Source organism: Nomascus leucogenys, chromosome 9, assembly GCF_006542625.1.
Source record: "Nomascus leucogenys isolate Asia chromosome 9, Asia_NLE_v1, whole genome shotgun sequence".
Lineage (NCBI taxonomy): Eukaryota > Metazoa > Chordata > Mammalia > Primates > Hylobatidae > Nomascus > Nomascus leucogenys.
The window spans coordinates 50,997,418-51,015,994 of record NC_044389.1 but is presented as its reverse complement, the minus strand read 5'-3'; the positions used below and the strand labels follow the sequence as shown (position 1 = coordinate 51,015,994).

Sequence of the window (18,577 nt, the reverse complement as noted above, 5' to 3'; positions counted from 1 at the left end):
GTGCAATGGCATGATCTTGGCTTACCGCAACCTCTGCCTCACGGGTTCAAGTGATTCTCCTGCCTCAGCCTCCCAAGTAGCTGGGATTACAGGCATACACCACCATGCTCAGTTAATTTTGTTTTTACTTTTAGTAGAGATGGGGATTTACCATGTTGGCAAGGCTGGTCTCGAACTCTTGACCTCAGGTTATCTGCCTGCCTTCACCTCCCAAAGTGCTGGGATTACAGGCATGAGCCACCATGCCCAGCTATAAGGAAAGTTCTTTGGCCTGAAACCAGATTTGTGCGGGCCTATGGTGCAAGAGGTGGTACCCTCATGGAAAAAATGTTCTGTAATATGAGGGTCATTTTCTCTGAGGCCTGGGAGTCCTCTCTCCAGGGATACTGTCCATTTCACTGCAGGGTATTTCCCTTTTATATCTGACTTTGATGGCACGTGTAGGTGAAGAGTTCTTGTGAAATCCCTTTCTACTTATGGACAGATTTTAAAACAGGTCATCCAGACAGTGTTAAGTAAGGACAAAGTAGATGTTTCTCTGGAGTGTCTGCATTTCCCTTATTCTTTTTAACAACCCCCCTCAAGCCCCTAATGTGTTCTGCTCCAGGCTATGAGAGCCCCCATTCCCATTCTCTAAATTCACCACAGTCTTTAATTTTGGGGAATCATTCTGTCAGTGTTTTGTTTGTGCCAACTTGTATTGGCTTCCAAGAACCTATTCTGTGCGTGTTTGACATGGTGGTAGTATTTACCCCATGGGAATTGGCAAACACCATAAATAAGTCTTGCCCTACCCAACCCAACCTCCCTGGCTGTTGTATTCAGTTTTGCATTACCTTTTGCCAGGTAGTTTCTTCTGTAAAACCTCCCTTTATGGAGACCCATTTACTTCAGGCTAGCTAGTCTGATAATTTACTTCGTACTTGAGGACAATATAACTTTTTACTGATACAGTAGTTTACAATATACCCAGTACTTCCACATGTATTTGCTCATCTGACCTTCCAATCCCCACCTCCACCCTAAAATAGGGCAAAAGTTATGTATGTGAAAACTGGGAATTCCAGCTACTTAGGAGGTTGTGGTGGGGAAGACTGCTTGAGCCCAGGAGTTCTAGACATGGCAAGAACTCATCTCTAAAAAAAGTTAAAAAAAATGAATAAATTAGCTGGGTATGCCTGTGGTCCTAGATCCTCTGGAGGCTGAGGCAGGAGGAACTTTTTAGACCAGGTGTTTGAAGCTGCCGTGAGCTATGATTGAGCCAAGGGATTTTTGGAAACCAGTCAGTAAAGGTTCTGGCCCAGTTTTTGTTACTTTGGGAGAGTGTGTTTAGCCATTTGGCTTGTTTGAAAATTTCTTGGACGTGAGTTTCCACTTTTCCAGACACATTAATGTAGATCAACAGGTTTTACTGATGACAGCAACTTGTTCAGCTAGGAGATAATCTAGAGCTCGTCTATTTCAAAAACCATTTCTGCTAGTGAGCCTAAAGACTTTTCTAGCAACAATAGACTTGCACCAGTATTTGCTAAGCCAGTATTTGCCAATATTTCAAGGGAGGTGGTAAGTTCCTGTAGTGATTTCATGGTAAGTAAAACCTCCCCAAGGGGCAAGAGTTGCGATAGTTCCCACAACTCTGGCCACAATAAATCCTAGGGTCCTTTTTCTTCTAGAATGGGATTCTGGATTGGAAGTTATGTTCAGGACAGTGATTTGGGTGGGAACTATTGTACCCGGAGTACAAACACCATAATGAAGAGAATTATGAAGATAGAATAAAGCCAAAGCTTGAAAGGAGTTTAAATAACTTTTAGCAGTGCCGCAAAGCCATAAGAGCCCAGGAGGGGCAGCCAGGTAATATGGTGTTGATTGGTTTGATTAAAATGTTGGAAACAAAGGAAAGGGGCCTCTTGACAGTTTTTGAGAGGCAACATATGAGAGGAAAAGTCATGTTAATGTCCCAACTGGTTGGGTGAGTGGGGGGCGTGGCGGTGGTGTTCAAAACCAGGGAAGTGCATGTGCAATGGATAGGATATAAGTGGCATGATGGTTATTTCCGACGTTGGTTATATCATTCTAGTAACATACATGAGTGGTATTAGGAGTGCAAGGGGTGGTGTATACTGGAGGCCTTACTATACTGGTTTGTTTGAAAGGCTTAAAAATTGGCAGTGATGAGATAGATTCAGAGTTTTGTTGTAAGAGCCTAAGGCCTCAAATGGGTTAATGTTACCCACAGGAGTACCATTATAACAGGGTGTACATCCTAAAGTAACATTACAAATTAAAGAAGTTCCAATGATATTATAAGTATGGATGGTAGGAGAAGTACTAAGATTACACAAAGGTTGAGATATTTCCCATTTTACCAGCATGGAGATAAATGGTTGGGGTAGGAAAGTGTGATAAGAAGACTTGCTCAGCCGCAATTAGATTTACCCAAGGCTCATCCATAGAAAAGGAAAAGACAGGGGCCTGGAAAGACTCAAGGCCCCACCAGTCATCTAGAGGATGACTTTCAGAGGCTTGGTTATAATCCAGGAATAGAGTTAGAGGTGCATGTCCTTCCCCTTGTCCTTGTTCTGCAGAAGCCCCTTGTCAGGTATGTTGGTGAGGTTGTGGCTGTGATGGCTTAGGAGAAAGAATTGCCCCTCTGTCACAAGGGAGGGAGGGGCACTCATTTTTCTAATGATGCTCTTGTTTGCAATGAGAACAGGGTCCTGGGGGTGGCTTGTAATCTGGAGGTTTTGGACATTTTCTACTCTAGTGTCTTGGATTTCTGCCACCATGATAGGCCCCTGTTCTGTTAGTGTTATGGGGACAAGCCTTGGGGTTATTGGCTAATGAAAAAGAATGTGCCAATGCTGTCACCATGTAATTAGTGTGGTGCTGACATTTTTCCTCCTCCAATGGAACTGTTTTTATTTTGGATATTTCCTCCTGATTACTGAAAATCTTAAAGCCTACATTTAATAAAATAAGAAAGGGAGTTTGTGGGCCTTGCTCTAATTTTTGGAGTTTTTGTCTGATGTCCGCGGAAGTCTGACTTATAAAATGTATGGCCAGAATGGATAGGTTCTTAGGGATTTGGGGGTCAAAACTTGTGTACATCCTCCACCAGTGTAGCCTAGAAAAGGATGGGGCTCTCAGATGGCTCCTGAGTGATTTCTTGTAATTTAGAAAAATTAACAGGTTTTATTACTGCCTTTTTCATTTCTTCCAACAAACAAGAGATCATATCATCTCATCTGCCCCTGCCTCTCTTTAGGCCAGCATCAGTGGCCTGGTATTGCCGATTGGGTTCTGTGTCAGGGACAGCTTCTGCCCTGGCTTTATCGTTGTTAGGATTATGAACATGAGCTTCATCTGCCCAAGCTTGACCATATGCGTGACCTTTCTTCATGGGAACAGCAAGTAGTTAATACCACAAATATGTCTTGCTAGGTTCAATCAAAGGCAATAGTTAAAGCCCAAAATTCTTGAATGAACTTAGAGGGATCCTGGCTAAATGAACCCAGACTTGGATTAAATTTGTGAAAAATCAGACATTGGAAAAGGGACATGAACTTGGATTGCTCCTAAATCTCCATTAGCTACCTCACAGAGAGGCAAAACATTTGGGGATTTTCCGAGGACTCTGTACTAGTGGTATATGTAACTCCTGTGTAAGTATCTGAGAGGGATAAAGTATCTGGACATGGGGGTGGTTGATTAGGGGATGGAGCAGATGGGGAGAGTGTAGGTGAAGCAGGAGCAGGCTGAGGACAGTGTGATAGGCAAAAGGGTCATCTAAGACACCAGAATCGAGGAGGGAGGAAGTTTCTTGGAAGGATACATGAAAATTTTTATGTAATTTTGAGTTTTGGGATAAAGACAAAAAGACCAGAACATACCCTTTTTGAGGGTCTGGTAAAATGCGTCTACTTGTAAAATAATATTGTGATGTGAAGTTCCATTAATAGGCCAATTTGATGCATTAGGGATTACAAAAGAAAATTATATGCTTCTTTTTTAGCATTTATGGGTCAAAATGGAACTGATTTTTAAGAACGCATGCATTCTGGAGATGTATAGAGATTCTAGTTGCTTATAAATTTTTGGGAAAGAAGTCTGGTACCAGATGCTGGAGTCAGATAATAGGGAAGTCTAATCACTTCTGAATTCCTCAGATAAGGAGTTTTGCCTCCGGATGGTCGGATTCATTGGCCACCAGGTGATCTTTGCTTTACTCAAGAAGCAAATCAAAGGATTTCCCTGGCTGATTCTCGCTCACCAACAGGTCCTCCAGGAGCCGGTCTCCCAGCCCTGCCCCTCGCAGCCGTAGCTGCAGCCGCAGCAGATCTGCCAGCCCCTCCACCGCTGTCAAGGTCAGGAGCCCGTCCCCAAACCGCTCCAAGCTGTCCAATGTGGCGCGCAAGGCTGCCCTCTTGTCCCGGTTCAGCGATTCCTATTCCCAGGCCCGCCTGGACGCGCAGTGCCTGCTGCGGCGCTGCATTGAAAAGGCTGAGACCGTTCAGCGGATCATCTACATCGCCACAGTGGTATGTGACGCCTGCGGGACTCCCGGCTCCTTAGGGCAGCTGGGAGACAAGTTTGGTAACGTGAATGGAACAACTTACAAAGACTGGTGGATCCTGAGGTCACTGAAGTGGGGGAGATTCCAGTCTCCCCATCTGTCTCCTTCCTTCTCTTTCTTCCTCCTTCCTTTTCTTCCTCCTTTACTATTTCCTTCCTTCCTTCCTTCTTCCCTCCATCCCTCCCTCCCTCCTTTCTTTCCTTCCTCTTTGTCTCTTCCCGTCTCTCTCCCTCTCTCCTTCCTTCCCTCCCTCCCTCCCTTCCTTTCTCTTTCCCTCCCTCTCTCCATCTCTTCCTCCTTCTTTCCTTCCTTTCTCCCTTCTTCCACCATTTTTTCCTTCCTCTCTCTCTCTCCTTCCTTCCTCTGTCTCTCTCCTTCCTTCCTTCCCTTTCATTACAAATATTTGGGGGATGAATCATTTTCACAATCGATAACTATTCATATATATATATATGAATAGTTATATTCATATATATATATGAATAGTTATATTCATATATATATAACTATTCAACTATATATATGAATAGTTATATAATATTTATTTATTTAGTTAGTTATATTGACCAGGCATTTGTTTAAGAAGTATCCATAATCGCAGGACTATCTCAAATGGGTTTATACAAAGTAGATTTGCACTGTATCTTTTGTCTAATATGGGCATATGCACACACAGTGGATATATTATTGCTAATGGCTGTCATTTGGTTTACTTTAGTTCTTTAAAAAATGAGAAGGTTGTGATTGTGTTAATGCTTCTGTTTATTTAATTAAGAGTAGTTATTAAAACTGCTTACATATCAGCTATTTGAGTGTGGCAAATTTTAAAAGTGCACATATGTATCTTTAATTTCCAAAACAAATATGTTTGTTCTATGGGTTAGTGCCATACTAAGATACTGAGAGTTCATGAGGAGAATTGTTAAATATTTAGAAACAAAACAAAACATTGGTATGAGAGCAGAATTATCAGAAATACTGAACTTTATCCTGTATTTATTCATTTAAATCAGGGTTAGCAAACCATGATCTATGGACCATATCTGGACCTGGCTCATATTTCTAAGAGAAATACTACTGTCTGAAAGCTAAGAATGTAGGAATGTTTTTAGATTTTTAAAGGGTTGTAAAAAAAAAAAAAGACGGAAACTGTATGTAGCTCAACATGCATACAATATTTGCTATGTGACTCCTGATTGAAAAACGTTTGCCATCCCCTGGTTTATATAATTAAGAACCACTTACTGAGTTAGTTAAAGCTCTGTCAGTGTACAGGCCACATCTTCCTTGCATAACTGAGTTTTCCCAACGCTTATCACACCATAAGCATTTAATAAATATTTGTTGAATTAACATATGCCAGGACACATGTCTGAGTCTGGATATGTGTTTATCTAGACTGATAATTTTCTCTTATTTCTTGACCAGTAATGTGATATTGCTATGGGCTCATAGCAGGGGATTTATTTCCTTCAATTCCTGCACTGTTCTGCTTCCTGCACTCAGAATTTCTAGAACAATAGTCAACTGTCTTGATGTTAGTGAGCATGGATTATTATATGTTTATGTATTTTTCAAAATTAGAGATGTCTTTTCTTCCAGATTAAAAATGTTTTTGATCAACTGTATTTAGTTACAGAAGACCAATATGATGTTGAAGCTCGGATTCTTTCTAATTCCTTGTTTTGTATCTCTTCACCCACCTCTTTTCACCAAATAAATTTGCTGCATTTTTATGTGCAGGAGGCATTCCATGTAGCAAAAATGGCATTCAGACACTTCAAGATCCGTGTGAGAAAATCGTTGACACCATCTTACGTGGGGTCGAATGACTTTGAGAATGCTGTCTCGGATTATGTCATTTGTCATCTTGATCTATATGATTCTCAAAGCAGTGTCAATGTAAGTGTTGAGTCTCTTATTAGGACTGGTTTGCTGCTGCTGCTGCAGTTTATATTGAGTACTAATAACTCAGAAATCCATCCAGTATTTAGTATTAATTCTATGTAATGAGAAAGAAGAAAGGAATAGCATTCAATTTACTTGGTAGCACCTGCCATTATTGACTGTTTCTTCCTTAAACATATTATGGGGAAAAATTGTCTGAGTTTCTTTAGATAGGCTGTTATGATCAGGAGATGGAATATCATAGTTCTTAAGAGCAAGGATTTTGGGAAAAGTAAGTATGGCTTTGCTTCCTGACTCTGACATTTACTAGCTGTGTGATCTTACACATTTACTTAATCTCTGTATGCTTTAGTTTTCTAATCCTTAAGTGGGAGTAACAATGTTCATTACTCCATAGAGTCATTGAGAGCATTAAATGAACGAAAGTAGGCAATTTGCTTAGCACAAGACATGGCACATAGTTAACAATCAATAAAAGCAAACTATTGTAATGATTGTTATGGATTATGAACAATTCAGAGTTCTGTGTTGGCACATCATACCCTTGCCCAGAATAGAAAAATAAGGAAATGATAAATAAAAGCCACAGAAGGTTTTTTCCTTGCTTTTTTAGGACTCTCTTGGCTTTTACTGTGTCATTTCTACTCTTTCCTTCTTCCCTGAGAATGGGTGGCAACATCTTTCTCCTTTTAACACATGCACTGTTTTTCTGCTTTAACTTGTTTTGGCTCACATTCTCTTTTCCCACCTCCCATGAGTCCTAATATTCTTAGGATGTCAGAGTGTTTTTGTCACAGGCTGGTAACAAAGTGATGCCATCTTTTGTTTTTCAGGATGTGATCCGAGCCATGAATGTCAATCCCAAGATTTCATTCCCTCCTGTCGTTGACTTTTGCCTTCTCAGTGACTTCATCCAGGAGATATGTTGCATTGCCTTTGCAATGCAGGCCTTAGAACCACCCCTAGATATTGCATATGGGGCAGATGGAGAAGTTTTTAATGATTGCAAGTAAGAGACACAGGAGCAGAAGCTAAGGGATTCATCATGAATACATTGTCTTGTCTGTTTCCTGAAAACAATTTAAGGAAAAGAACTCTGGGTGGGGAAATTAACAGACACTACCTGATTTTCAGGCCCTACCATATACTTCTCTGTACTCCAGGGCAGGACCCACTCCTAGAGTCATTTTCCATTGAACATATTGGCCTTTGGGAGAGAACTAATGAGGACTTGGAGCCCTCTAGAATACTTTTTTAAAGATGCTCTATAAATACAAATGTGCATTACTTTCTATTGGTTTTTATTGCATTACTCAGCTTAGGCTTCTCAAAGTATGATGTGTGGATCACCTGCATCAGAATTACTCAAGGTACTTGTTAAAAGTACACATTCCTGGATTACATTTCCTGACATTTTATGCAGTAGGTCTAAGACAGGGCTCAGGAATCTGCAATTTAACAAGCACCCAGGTGTTCCTTATGCACACTAATGTTTGAAAATTAATGCTCTTGACTCTTTTGTCTGGGACCAATAGATTGCTACCAACTTTTACAGGATAAATATTCCCCTTATAAATTAAAATACATTAAACTAATTTAAAACATTGTATTGTGATTTCTTGAGATCACAGGATATAGCTGGAGATTATCTGGGAAGAAATCAAGCTAGAGGTTAAGAACACAGGCTCTGGCTTCAAGCTGCTTAGGTTCAAATTTCAGCTCATCACCTATTAGCTGTATAATGTTAGGCATGCCACTTAATTTTTCTATTTCTTAGTTTCTTCTCTATCCAGTGGGGGAAATAATAATGCCTACTTCCTAGGGTCGTAGAAGGTTAGTCGAGATAATTCAGACAAAGCACTTAGGATGCTGCCCAGCATGAAGTGGGTGCCCAGGAAATATTCACTCTGGGTTTTTGTTCAAGTTGTAAAGTTATGCCCAGCATTCCTGAAAGCTTGTTGATGAGGGAGGATGGATAGTACCACTCAGAATCATTCACTTTCTTTCACTTACGCAAATCACAACAATAATGAACTTTCCAATTGCCTTATAGCATGTCATATTTTCTTGCCATTGTCCTGCTTCTAGTTTCTCCAACATGGATCAATTCATGGAACAGCTGATATTAGGACATTACAATGCAGTTGGGTCTTTTTGGTTCCCTTACAGAGCACATTATCTTCATTTGTTTCCCTTTATTCCTTTCTCCCTTAGAGGATGGAGAGTACCACTCAGAACCATTCACTGTTTTAGTTTATGGAATCTGCACATGTCAAAGACTTCTGTAGGGCCTCTTGCTGACATGCCTTTAACCAGAGGGAAGTTGCAGTTTCTAGGGCATTCTCTGGCCTGTGTGCCTGGACATCTGTGCAGCTGGAATTGGATTTTCTAACCATGATTGGATTTAGTTCTACTTCTAGAACTTCACAGAACAAGGCTAACCCTTTTTCACCCTGGCAGCCTTTTGTACATTTGAAAGCAATTACTCAAACCCTCCTCCTTCTGGCCTCAGGGCTTCAGAGTTTCTTCATATGAAGTAGATTTGGGACTTCTTGACAAATAGATTCATTGTCTGGGTCTTGATCTGTGCACCTTTTAAAGAAAGTGAACTGACCAGCCTAGAGGGACTAACAACCTTTTTATTCTTATTCTCCATTAATTCAGCTAACTTACAGTTTTTCTTTCTTTTTTAGCCTTCTAACAGTGTTTATTCACTTTGAGTACAACTGAAACCTGCTGTATTTTTACTTGTACTGTGACTAAACCATATATCTCCTCTATTTGTGCAAATGCTTTTTAGACTCAATTATAGGACCTCATATGTATTCACATTTTATTTTATCTTATTAAATTCAGCTTATTGTTCCAGCCTGTTGAGCTATTTTTAATTAATGTCATCTTTTTTTTTTTTGCTAACCACCTGCATCTTTGAGCATGTTTTCTATATTTCATATAACTCATTCATAAACATGATAACTTACCACGGGATTGAGAGAGAGCCCTCAGCAACTTCCTTCAGGTTTCTGTTGATCCATTAATTATCCCTTTTTGGATATGATCATTTAATTAGTTTCCAATCCACCTACTTAAGTTAATCATCCTCCTATATTTCTTTTATTTTGTCCACAAAGACAGCATGAAAAATTCTACGGGAAGCCTGATGGGACTTCAGATAGCTAGTAGAATTCCCCTGAATTGCAACTCTTGTAATCCTGAGAAGAGAAGGAATACAATTAGTTTGACATGACTTGGTCTCAGCGCATCCATGCTGGGTCACAGTTATCATTAGTTCCTATTCTAAGAGGCTACAAACATCCTTTAATAACAGAATTTGATCTATATTTACTCAGATCTGAGCATAATACAAAAAGAAAATTCACACTGATGTTTTCCCCTAGATATGCTCCATAATTGCTTAACTTCTCTTTCTTGTTTTGTATATTGAAAACAGATACCGCCGCAGCTACGACTCGGATTTCACTGCTCCCTTAGTCCTCTATCACGTGTGGCCTGCTCTCATGGAGAATGACTGTGTCATTATGAAGGGAGAAGCTGTCACCAGGAGAGGGGCTTTTGTACGGTGGCCTTGCATAGTGACAATTCATCCCAAGTGTTTGATTCACAAGTTCGAGAACATTTATAAACCCAGAGATTCTATAAAAGAAGTTTATAAAGAGTTGATAAGATTTCATACAAAGGAGAGATCGGAGATGATCTTGAAAAGAACTGATTCTTTTCTTTGATTCTTCCATAATTCTGCATAATTTCCTGGCAGTAATTTCTTTACTTCTTGCTTTATTTAGAAGATGGAATCAGTCATATTTACCTCCTCCATCTTAGAATTATTATGATATTTTAAAAACAAAGCCCTTTGAAGTTATCTTGTAGGAGGATTTCCGTAATCCTAAGCACTTAAAACCAATTAACTTTCAGGAAACTATTTGCCAAATTTTTACTGACAATTCTCTATTTTGGGAAACTGTGAATGTGCCCTGTTTTTCTCTCCTTGGTATGATGTGTATGGAGGGGAGGGATGGAGACAAAGAGGGCAGAGGAGGTGGGAGAGAGGAACCAATCAGTTTGGGAAGGTTGCTTCCTATATCCATTGGTTATAGAATGTTTTGAACCTACAGAATGTTAAATACTTGAACAGCCTTTAAAATGGAGTCTTAGGTACCGTATGTGAGCATGTGGGTGTGTACGTGTTTGTGGTGGGGATTGGGTGATGGAACTGGTAGTGCTTGGATATTCTGCATAGTTTATGTTATGTAGTTTTTACCCCTGCCTTTCCTAGAAAGAGTTAAGTGAAGCCCCTTAGTCGAAGATGATGCCCACAGCTGGCTGATCTCTGTTCCTGTTCTCCTTGAACTGAAGAATAGGGGAAGTGCTTTATGGCAGCTTTCATACATACAGTGGAGAAGGGGAATATTTTATTTTAAAAGAACTTAAGAAAAGGGTTTTTGTAGCTTAAAAACCCCATTACAGTGAATACTATCTTAAAATGTTTTGTTCCATAAATGTTGAGCCCTTAGCTGGGCATGGTGGCCCACACCTGTAATCCTAGCACTTTGGGAAGCCAAGGCAGGAGGATTGTTTGAGGAGTTTGAGATGAGCCTGGGCAACACAGCGAGACCTCATCTCTACAAAATTAAACAAATTAGCTGGGCATCGTGGTGCATACCTGTAGTACCAGCTACTTGGGAGGCTGAGGAGGGAGGATTGCTTGAGCTGGAGAGGTTGAGGCTGTGTGAGCCATGATTGTGCCACTGCACTCCAGCCTGGGTGACAGAGTGAGATCCTGTCTTTTTTTTTTCTTTTTTTTTGAGATGGAGTCTCGTTCTGTTGCCCAGGCTGGAGTGCAGTGGCACGATCTTGGCTCACTGCAACCTCTGCCTCCCGGGTTCAAGCGATTCTCCTGCCTCAGCCTCCTAAGTAGCTGGGATTACAGGTGCATGCCATCACGCCCAGCTAATTTTCATATTTTTAGTAGAGATGAGGTTTCACCATGTTGGTCAGGCTGGTCTCAAACTCCTTACCTCATGATCCACCCACCTCAGCCTCCCGAAGTGCTGTGATTACAGGCGTGAGCCACCATACCCAGCCTGAGATCCTGTCAAAAAAAAAAAAATGTTGAGTCCATAGAAATAGAAATTGGGTTTTATTGATCCAACAGCTACACATGTTCTACAATAAAACATACTTCTTGCTCCTACAGCAGTCACACTCTGTTAAGAAGATCTTATCTGCTGTGCAGTTTGGGAAGGAGGGAGAAGAAATACCCATTATTCTTATGTTTTGCATCAAATAGCAACTGCCTTTTAACTTCCTTCTTCTCTCCCATCAAGCATATCATGAACATTTGTCCAAGCTTAAATCCTAAAACAAAATAATAGGAAGTTCTTCCTAAAAGAAAGAACTTGGAAAAGAAAGGGATTGAATTGGGAAATTTCAAGGATTTTACCAGTAAAATCTCATTTTAGTGAATATAGCTTTCTTCTTATTCATTTAGTTAGAAAACAGATAGGCAGTAGTGGTGTTCCATTCATTCATCCAATGATATTTATTTATTCAATAGTTATTTATGACCCAAACACTGTATTTATGTGCTAGAGATTTAGCAATAAATAAAACAGATACAAATCTCTACCCACATGGAGTTTACATTCTCCAGCACTAACAAACTCCTATGTAATTTCCAATAGCTTACTCATAAAAACATTCTACTGGCATCAAACACCAGAATATTCCAAGGTTCATTGTAATGGGATTCTATTTAAAAAGTACCTGAAGTTATTGCCAAATATTGGGCAGCTATAGGAGGTGAAAGGAGTGTAGCTTGTGCGGATGATCAGTAATGGGCAAGTGTAATCGTATAAGTAAAATTCTTATTTTGTGAGATATGCATGTTGTTTTGAGCCATGGCAGTTTTAACAAACCCCTGACTATGTCTCTCTCCTTCTCTCTCTTTTTTAAGTGGAATTCCGTGCGATCTCTAAGTCGATGTCGAAGCAGGAGTTTAAGTCCCATTTGCCCACGTAGCCAAATTGGTTTGAACATGGTACATATCTATCTAATCATTTTTACACAAAATTCATCTATGGTTGGCATTTTTTTTTGCTTCAGCAGTACAAAAGACGTGATTATAAGTCTACAGGTGGAAAGAGAACCTGTTGCAATAATGCTAGCTCCAAATTGATTTTTATACTACTGTGGGCTAAATATTTTATTATTCTAGAAAGGAGTAGAGGTAGTTTTATCTTTCTTTCTTAGTTCAAAGAATAGTAGATTTTATGTATTTCATAGTTTTATTTTTATCTTTGGATGAAATGGGCTATTAGAGATCAGATAGCGGACTGAAGAGTGAATGGGATACCATAGTCAACTGATCTTGGCACAAGTCCCTGGTTCCTCTAGAAATCTGTGTGTGAGTTTAGAGAAATTGCTCAAATGGTCTGGATTTCAATACTTTATAAAGGGCATTGCAGGTATTAATGTGTCCTCAACTTCAAATTAGAAAAAATAAGGTTTTTTTGTGTGTATTAGTTTTTGGAAAAATTGCTAATACTTCTGTTAAAGAAAAAAATAGCAGCAAAAACATCATGAAAGCTATGAAGATAACATCCCTAAAAACATTATTATGGGCTGGGTAGGGTGGCTCACACCTGTAACTCTAGCACTTTCAGAGGCTGAGGTGGGAGGATTTCTTGAGCCCAGGAGTTTGAGACCAGCTATGGCAACATGGGGAAACATTGTCCCTACAAAACAAAACAAAAATCCTCCCCAAAATTAGCTGGGCATAACAAAGAATTCCCCCCCAAATTAGCCAGGCATGGTGGCATGTGCCTATAGTCCCAGCTACTTAGGAGGCTGAGCTGGGAGGATCACCTGAGCCCAGGGAGGTCGAGGCTGCAGTTAGCTGTGATTGTACCACACTGCACTCTAGCCTGGCTGAGAGAGTGAGACCCTGTCTTGAACAAAACAAAACAAAACTCCCCAAAACAGTCAAAAAATTATGATTCACCACTATACATTTATTCAACACATATTTAGTCAGTGCCTTTTGAATACAGGGCTAGACCAAGACATGTGGACACCAAATAGGCTAACAATGTGCTGTTCCTCCAAATAATAATTAAATATTAGTTCAACTTTGTTTAGAGAGAGTGGTAGAGAAGGAGAATCACATCCGGCAACCCTACACGCTTTTCTGAAATTGCCTCTAGCATGCAGCTGTAGCCCCAAAGTTGCAAAACTTCCTCAGCAAAACAAAAACAAAACCAAAAACTCCTGCGGTTGATGAGACCCAGCTTCCTTACTGACTTTTTTCTTTTTTTATATATATACTTTAAGTTCTGGGTTACATGTGCAGAACATGCACTTTTGTTACATAGGTATACACGTGCCCTGGTGGTTTGATGCACCCATCAACCCATTGCCTACATTAGGTATTTCTCCTAATGTTATCCCTCGCCTAGACCCTCACCCCCCGACAGGCCCCAGTGTGTGATGTTCCCCTCCCTGTATCCATGTGTTCTCATTGGTCAACTCCCACTTATGACTTTCTGATCTTATGATAGTTTGCTGAGAATGATGGTTTCCAGCTTCATCAATGTCCCTGCAAAGGACATAAACTCATCCTTTTTTATGGCTGCATAGTATTCCATGGTGTATATGTGCCACATTTTCTTAATCCATTCTATCATTGATGGGCATTTGGGTTGGTTTCAAGTCTTTGCTTTTGTGAGTAGTGCCACAATAAGCATATGTCTACATGTGTCTTTATCGTAGAATGATTTATAATCATTTGGGTATATGCCCAGTAATGGCATTGCTGGGTCAAATGGTATTTCCAGTTCTAGATCCTTGAGGAATCACCACACTCTCTTCCACAATGGTTGAACTAATTTATACTCCCACCAACAGTGTAAAAGCATTCCTATTTTTCCACAACCTCTCCAGGATGTGTTGTTTCCTGACTTTTTAATGATTACCATTCTAACTGGTGTGAGATGGTATCTCATTGTGGTTTTGATGTGCATTTCTCTAATTACCAGTGATGATGAGCATTTTTTCATGTGTTTTTTGGCTGCATAAATGTCTTCTTTGGAGAAGAGTCTGTTCATATCCTTTGTCCACTTTTTGATGGGGTTGTTTTTTTTTTCTTGTAAATTTGTTTAAGTTCTTTGTAGATTCTGGATATTAGCCCTTTGTCAGATGGAGAGACTGCAAACATTTTCTCCCATTCTGTAGGTTGCCTGTTCACTCTAATGATAGTTTCTTTTGCTGTGCAAAAGCTCTTTAGTTTATTAGATCCCATTTGTCAATTTTGGCTTTTGTTGCCATTGCTTTTGGTGTTTTAGACATGAAGCCTTTGCCCATGCCTATGTCCTGAATGGTATTGTCCAGGTTTTCTTCTAGGATTTTTATGGTCCTAGGTCTTACACTTAAGTCTTTGGTCCATCTTGAGTTGATTTTTGTAAAAGGTGTAAGGAAGGGGTCCAGTTTCAGTTTTCTGCATATGGCTAGCCAGTTTTCACAACACCATTTATTAAATAGGGAATCTTTTCCTCATTGCTTGTTTTTGTCAAGTTTGTCAAAGATCAGATGGTTTGTAGCTGTGTGGTTTTGTTTCTGAGGCCTCCGTTCTGTTCCATTGATCTATATATCTGTTTTTGTACAAGTACCATGCTGTTTTGGTTACTTTAGCCTTGTAGTATAGTTTGAAGTCAGGTAGCATGATGCCTCTAGCTTTGTTCTTGCCCAGGGTTGTCTTGGCTAGGAGGGCTCTTTTTTGGTTCCATATGAATTTTAAAGTGGTTTTTTCCAATTCTGTGAAGAAAGTCAGTGGTAGCTTGATGGGGATAGCATTGAATCTATAAATTACTTTGGACAGTATGGCCATTTTCACAATATTAACTCTTCCTGTCTATGAGCATGGAATGTATTTCCATTTGTTTGTGTCTTCTCTGATTTCCTTGAGCAGTGGTTTGGTGTTCTCCTTGAAGAGGTCCTTCACATCCCTTGTAAGTTGTATTCCTCGGTATTTTATTCTCTTAGTAGCAATTGTGAATGTGAGTTCACTCATGATTTGGCTCTCTGTTTGTCTGTTATTGGTGTATAGGAGTGCTTGTGATTTTTGCACGTTGATTTCATATCCTGAGACTTTGCTGAAGTTGCTTATCAGCTTGAGGAGGTTTTGGGCTGAGATGATGGGGTTTTCTAAATATACAATCATGTCATCTGCAAACGTAGACAATTTGACTTCCTCTCTTCCTATTTGAATTCCCTTTATTTTTTTCTCTTGCCTGATTGCCCTGGCCAGAACTTCCAATACTATGTTGAATAGGAGTGGTGAGAGAGGGCATCCTTGTCTTGTGCTGGTTTTCAAAGGGAATGCTTCCAGTTTTTATCATTCAGCAAGTATGATACTGGCTGTGGGTTTGTCATAAATAGCTCTTATTATTTTGAGATATGTTCCATTGATACCTAGCTTATTGAGAGTTTTTATAATGAAGGGGTGTTGAATTTTATTGAATTTGTTGAATTTTTCTGCATCTATTGAGATAATCATGTGGTTTTTGTCATTGGTTCTGTTTATGTGATGGATTACGTCTATTGATTTGCATATGTTGAACCAGCCTTGCATCCCAGGAATGAAGCCAACTTGTTCATGGTGGATAAGCTTTTTGATGTGCTGCTGGATTCAGTTTGCCAGTATTTTATTGAGGATTTTTGCATCGATGTTCATCAGGGATATTGGCCTGAAATTTTCTTTTTTTGTTGTGTCTCTGCCAGGTTTTGGTATCAGGATGATGCTGGCCTCTTAAAATGAGTTAGGGAGGATTCCCTCTTTTTCTATTGTTTGGAATAGTTTCAGAACGAATGGTACCAGAAACTCTTTGTACCTCTGGTAGAATTCGGCTGTGAATCCAACTGGTCCTGGACTTTTTTTGGTTGGTAGGCTATTAATTACTGCCTCAATTTCAGAACTTGTTATTGTTCTATTCGGGGATTTGACTTCTTTCTGGCTTAGACTTGGGAGGATGTACGTGTCCTGTAATTTATCCATTTCTTCTAGATTTTCTAGTTTATTTGTGAAGAGGTGTTTATAGTATTCTCTGACGGTAGTTTGTATTTCTGTGGGATCAGTGTTGATACCCCTCTTATTATTTTTTGTTGTGTCTATTTGATTCTTCTGTCTTTTATTCCTTATTAGTCTGGCTAGCGGTATGTCTATTTTGTTGATTTTTTTTAAAACACCAGCTCTGGGATTCATTGATTTTTTGAAGGGTTTTTCATGTCTCTATTTCCTTCAGTTCTACTCTGATCTCAGTTATTTCATGTCTTCTGCTAGTTTTTGAATTTGTTTGCTGTTGCTTCTCTAGTTCTTTTAATTTTGATGTTAGGGTGTCAATTTTAGATCTTTCCTGCTTTGTCTTGTGGGCATTTAATGCTATAAATTTCTCTCTAAACACTGCTTTAAATGTGTCCCACAGATTTTGGTACGTTGTCTTCGTTCTCATTGGTTTCAAAGAGCATCTTTATTTCTGCCTTCATTTCGTTATTTACCCAGTAGTCATTCAGGAGCAGGTTGTTCAGTTGCTATGTATTTGTATGCTTTTGAGTGAGTTTCTTAGACCTGAGTTCTAATTTGATTGCTCTGTGATCTGAGAGACTGTTTGTTATGATTTCCATACTTTTTCATTTGCTGAAGAGTGTTTTACTTCCAATTATGTGGTCAATTTTAGAATAAGTGCTATCTGGTGCTGAGAAGAATGTATATTCTGTTGATTTGGGGTGGAGAGTTTTGTAGAGGTCTATTAGGTCCACTTGGTCTAGAGCTGAGTTCAAGCCCTGAATATCCTTGTTAATTTTCTGTCTCATTGATCTGTCTAATATTGACAGTGGAGTGTTAAAGTCTCTCACTATTATTGTGTGGGAGTATAAGTCTCTTCGTAGGTCTCTAAGAATTTGCTTTATGAATCTTTATGTATTGGGTGCATATATATTTAGGATGGTTAGTTCTTGCTGCATTGTTCCCTTTACCATTATGTAATGCCCTTCTTTGCCTCTTTTGATCTTTGTTGGTTTAAAGTCTGTTTTATCAGAGATTAGGATTGCAACTCCTGCTTTTTTTTGCTTTCCATTTCCTTGGTAAATATGCCTCCATCCCTTTATTTTGAGCCTATGTGTGTCTTTGCAAGTGAGATGGGTCTCCTGCATACAGCACACTGATGTGTCTTGACTCTTTATCCAATTTGCCAGTCTGTGTCTTTTAAATGGGGCATTTAGTCCGTTTACATTTAAGGTTAGTATTGTTATGTGTGAATTTGATCCTGTCATTATGATGCTAGCTGGTTGTTATGCCCATTAGTTAATGCAGTTCCTACATAGTGTCGGTGGTCGTTACATTTTGGTTTGTTTTTGCAGTGGCTGGTACCGGTTCTTCCTTTTCATGTTTAGTGCTTCTTTCAGGAGCTCTTGTAAGGCAGGTCTGGTGGTGGCAAAATCCCTCAGCATTTACTTGTCTGTAAAGAATTTTATTTCTCCTTTGCCGATGAAGCTTAGTTTGGCTGGATATGAAATTCTGGGTTAAAAATTCTTTTCTTTAATGAACGTTGAATATTGGCCCTCACTCTCTTCTGGCTTGTAGGTTTTCTGCAGAGAGATTCACTGTTAGTATTATGGGCTTCCCTTTGTGGTTAACCCAACCTTTCTCTTCGGCTGCCCTTAGCATTTTTTCCTTCATTTCAACCTTAGTGAATCTGATGATTATGTGTCTTGGGGTTGCTCTTCTTGAGGAGCATCTTTGTGGAGTTCTCTGTATTTCCTGAATTTGGATGTTGGCCTGTCTTGCTAGGTTGGGAAATATCCCCTGGATAATATCCTGAAGAGTGTTTTCCAACTTGTTTCCATTCTCCCCATCACTTTCAATTACATTTTCAGTCAAATGTAGATTTGGTCTTTTAACATAATCCCATATTTCTTGGAGGCTTTGTTTGTTTCTTTTTATCCTTTTTTTCTCTAATCTTGTCTTCTCTCTTGATTTCATTAAGTTAATCTTCAATCACTGATATCCTTTCTTCTGCCTGA

At 39.5% G+C, this 18,577-nt stretch overlaps 1 protein-coding gene across 2 annotated transcripts in view; it reads left to right on the top strand.

The window, feature by feature from the left end:
• SPATA18 (spermatogenesis associated 18) overlaps positions 1 to 18,577 on the top strand; it is a 42,995-nt gene that overhangs the window by 18,212 nt on the left and 6,206 nt on the right. For both annotated transcript variants that reach the window (XM_003268370.2, XM_003268369.2), the window contains 5 exons: positions 4,280 to 4,541; positions 6,320 to 6,478; positions 7,318 to 7,493; positions 9,936 to 10,059; positions 12,459 to 12,542. In XM_003268370.2, the coding sequence (XP_003268418.1) occupies positions 4,280 to 4,541; positions 6,320 to 6,478; positions 7,318 to 7,493; positions 9,936 to 10,059; positions 12,459 to 12,542 (805 nt within the window). The remainder of the gene's footprint in view (positions 1 to 4,279; positions 4,542 to 6,319; positions 6,479 to 7,317; positions 7,494 to 9,935; positions 10,060 to 12,458; positions 12,543 to 18,577) is intronic.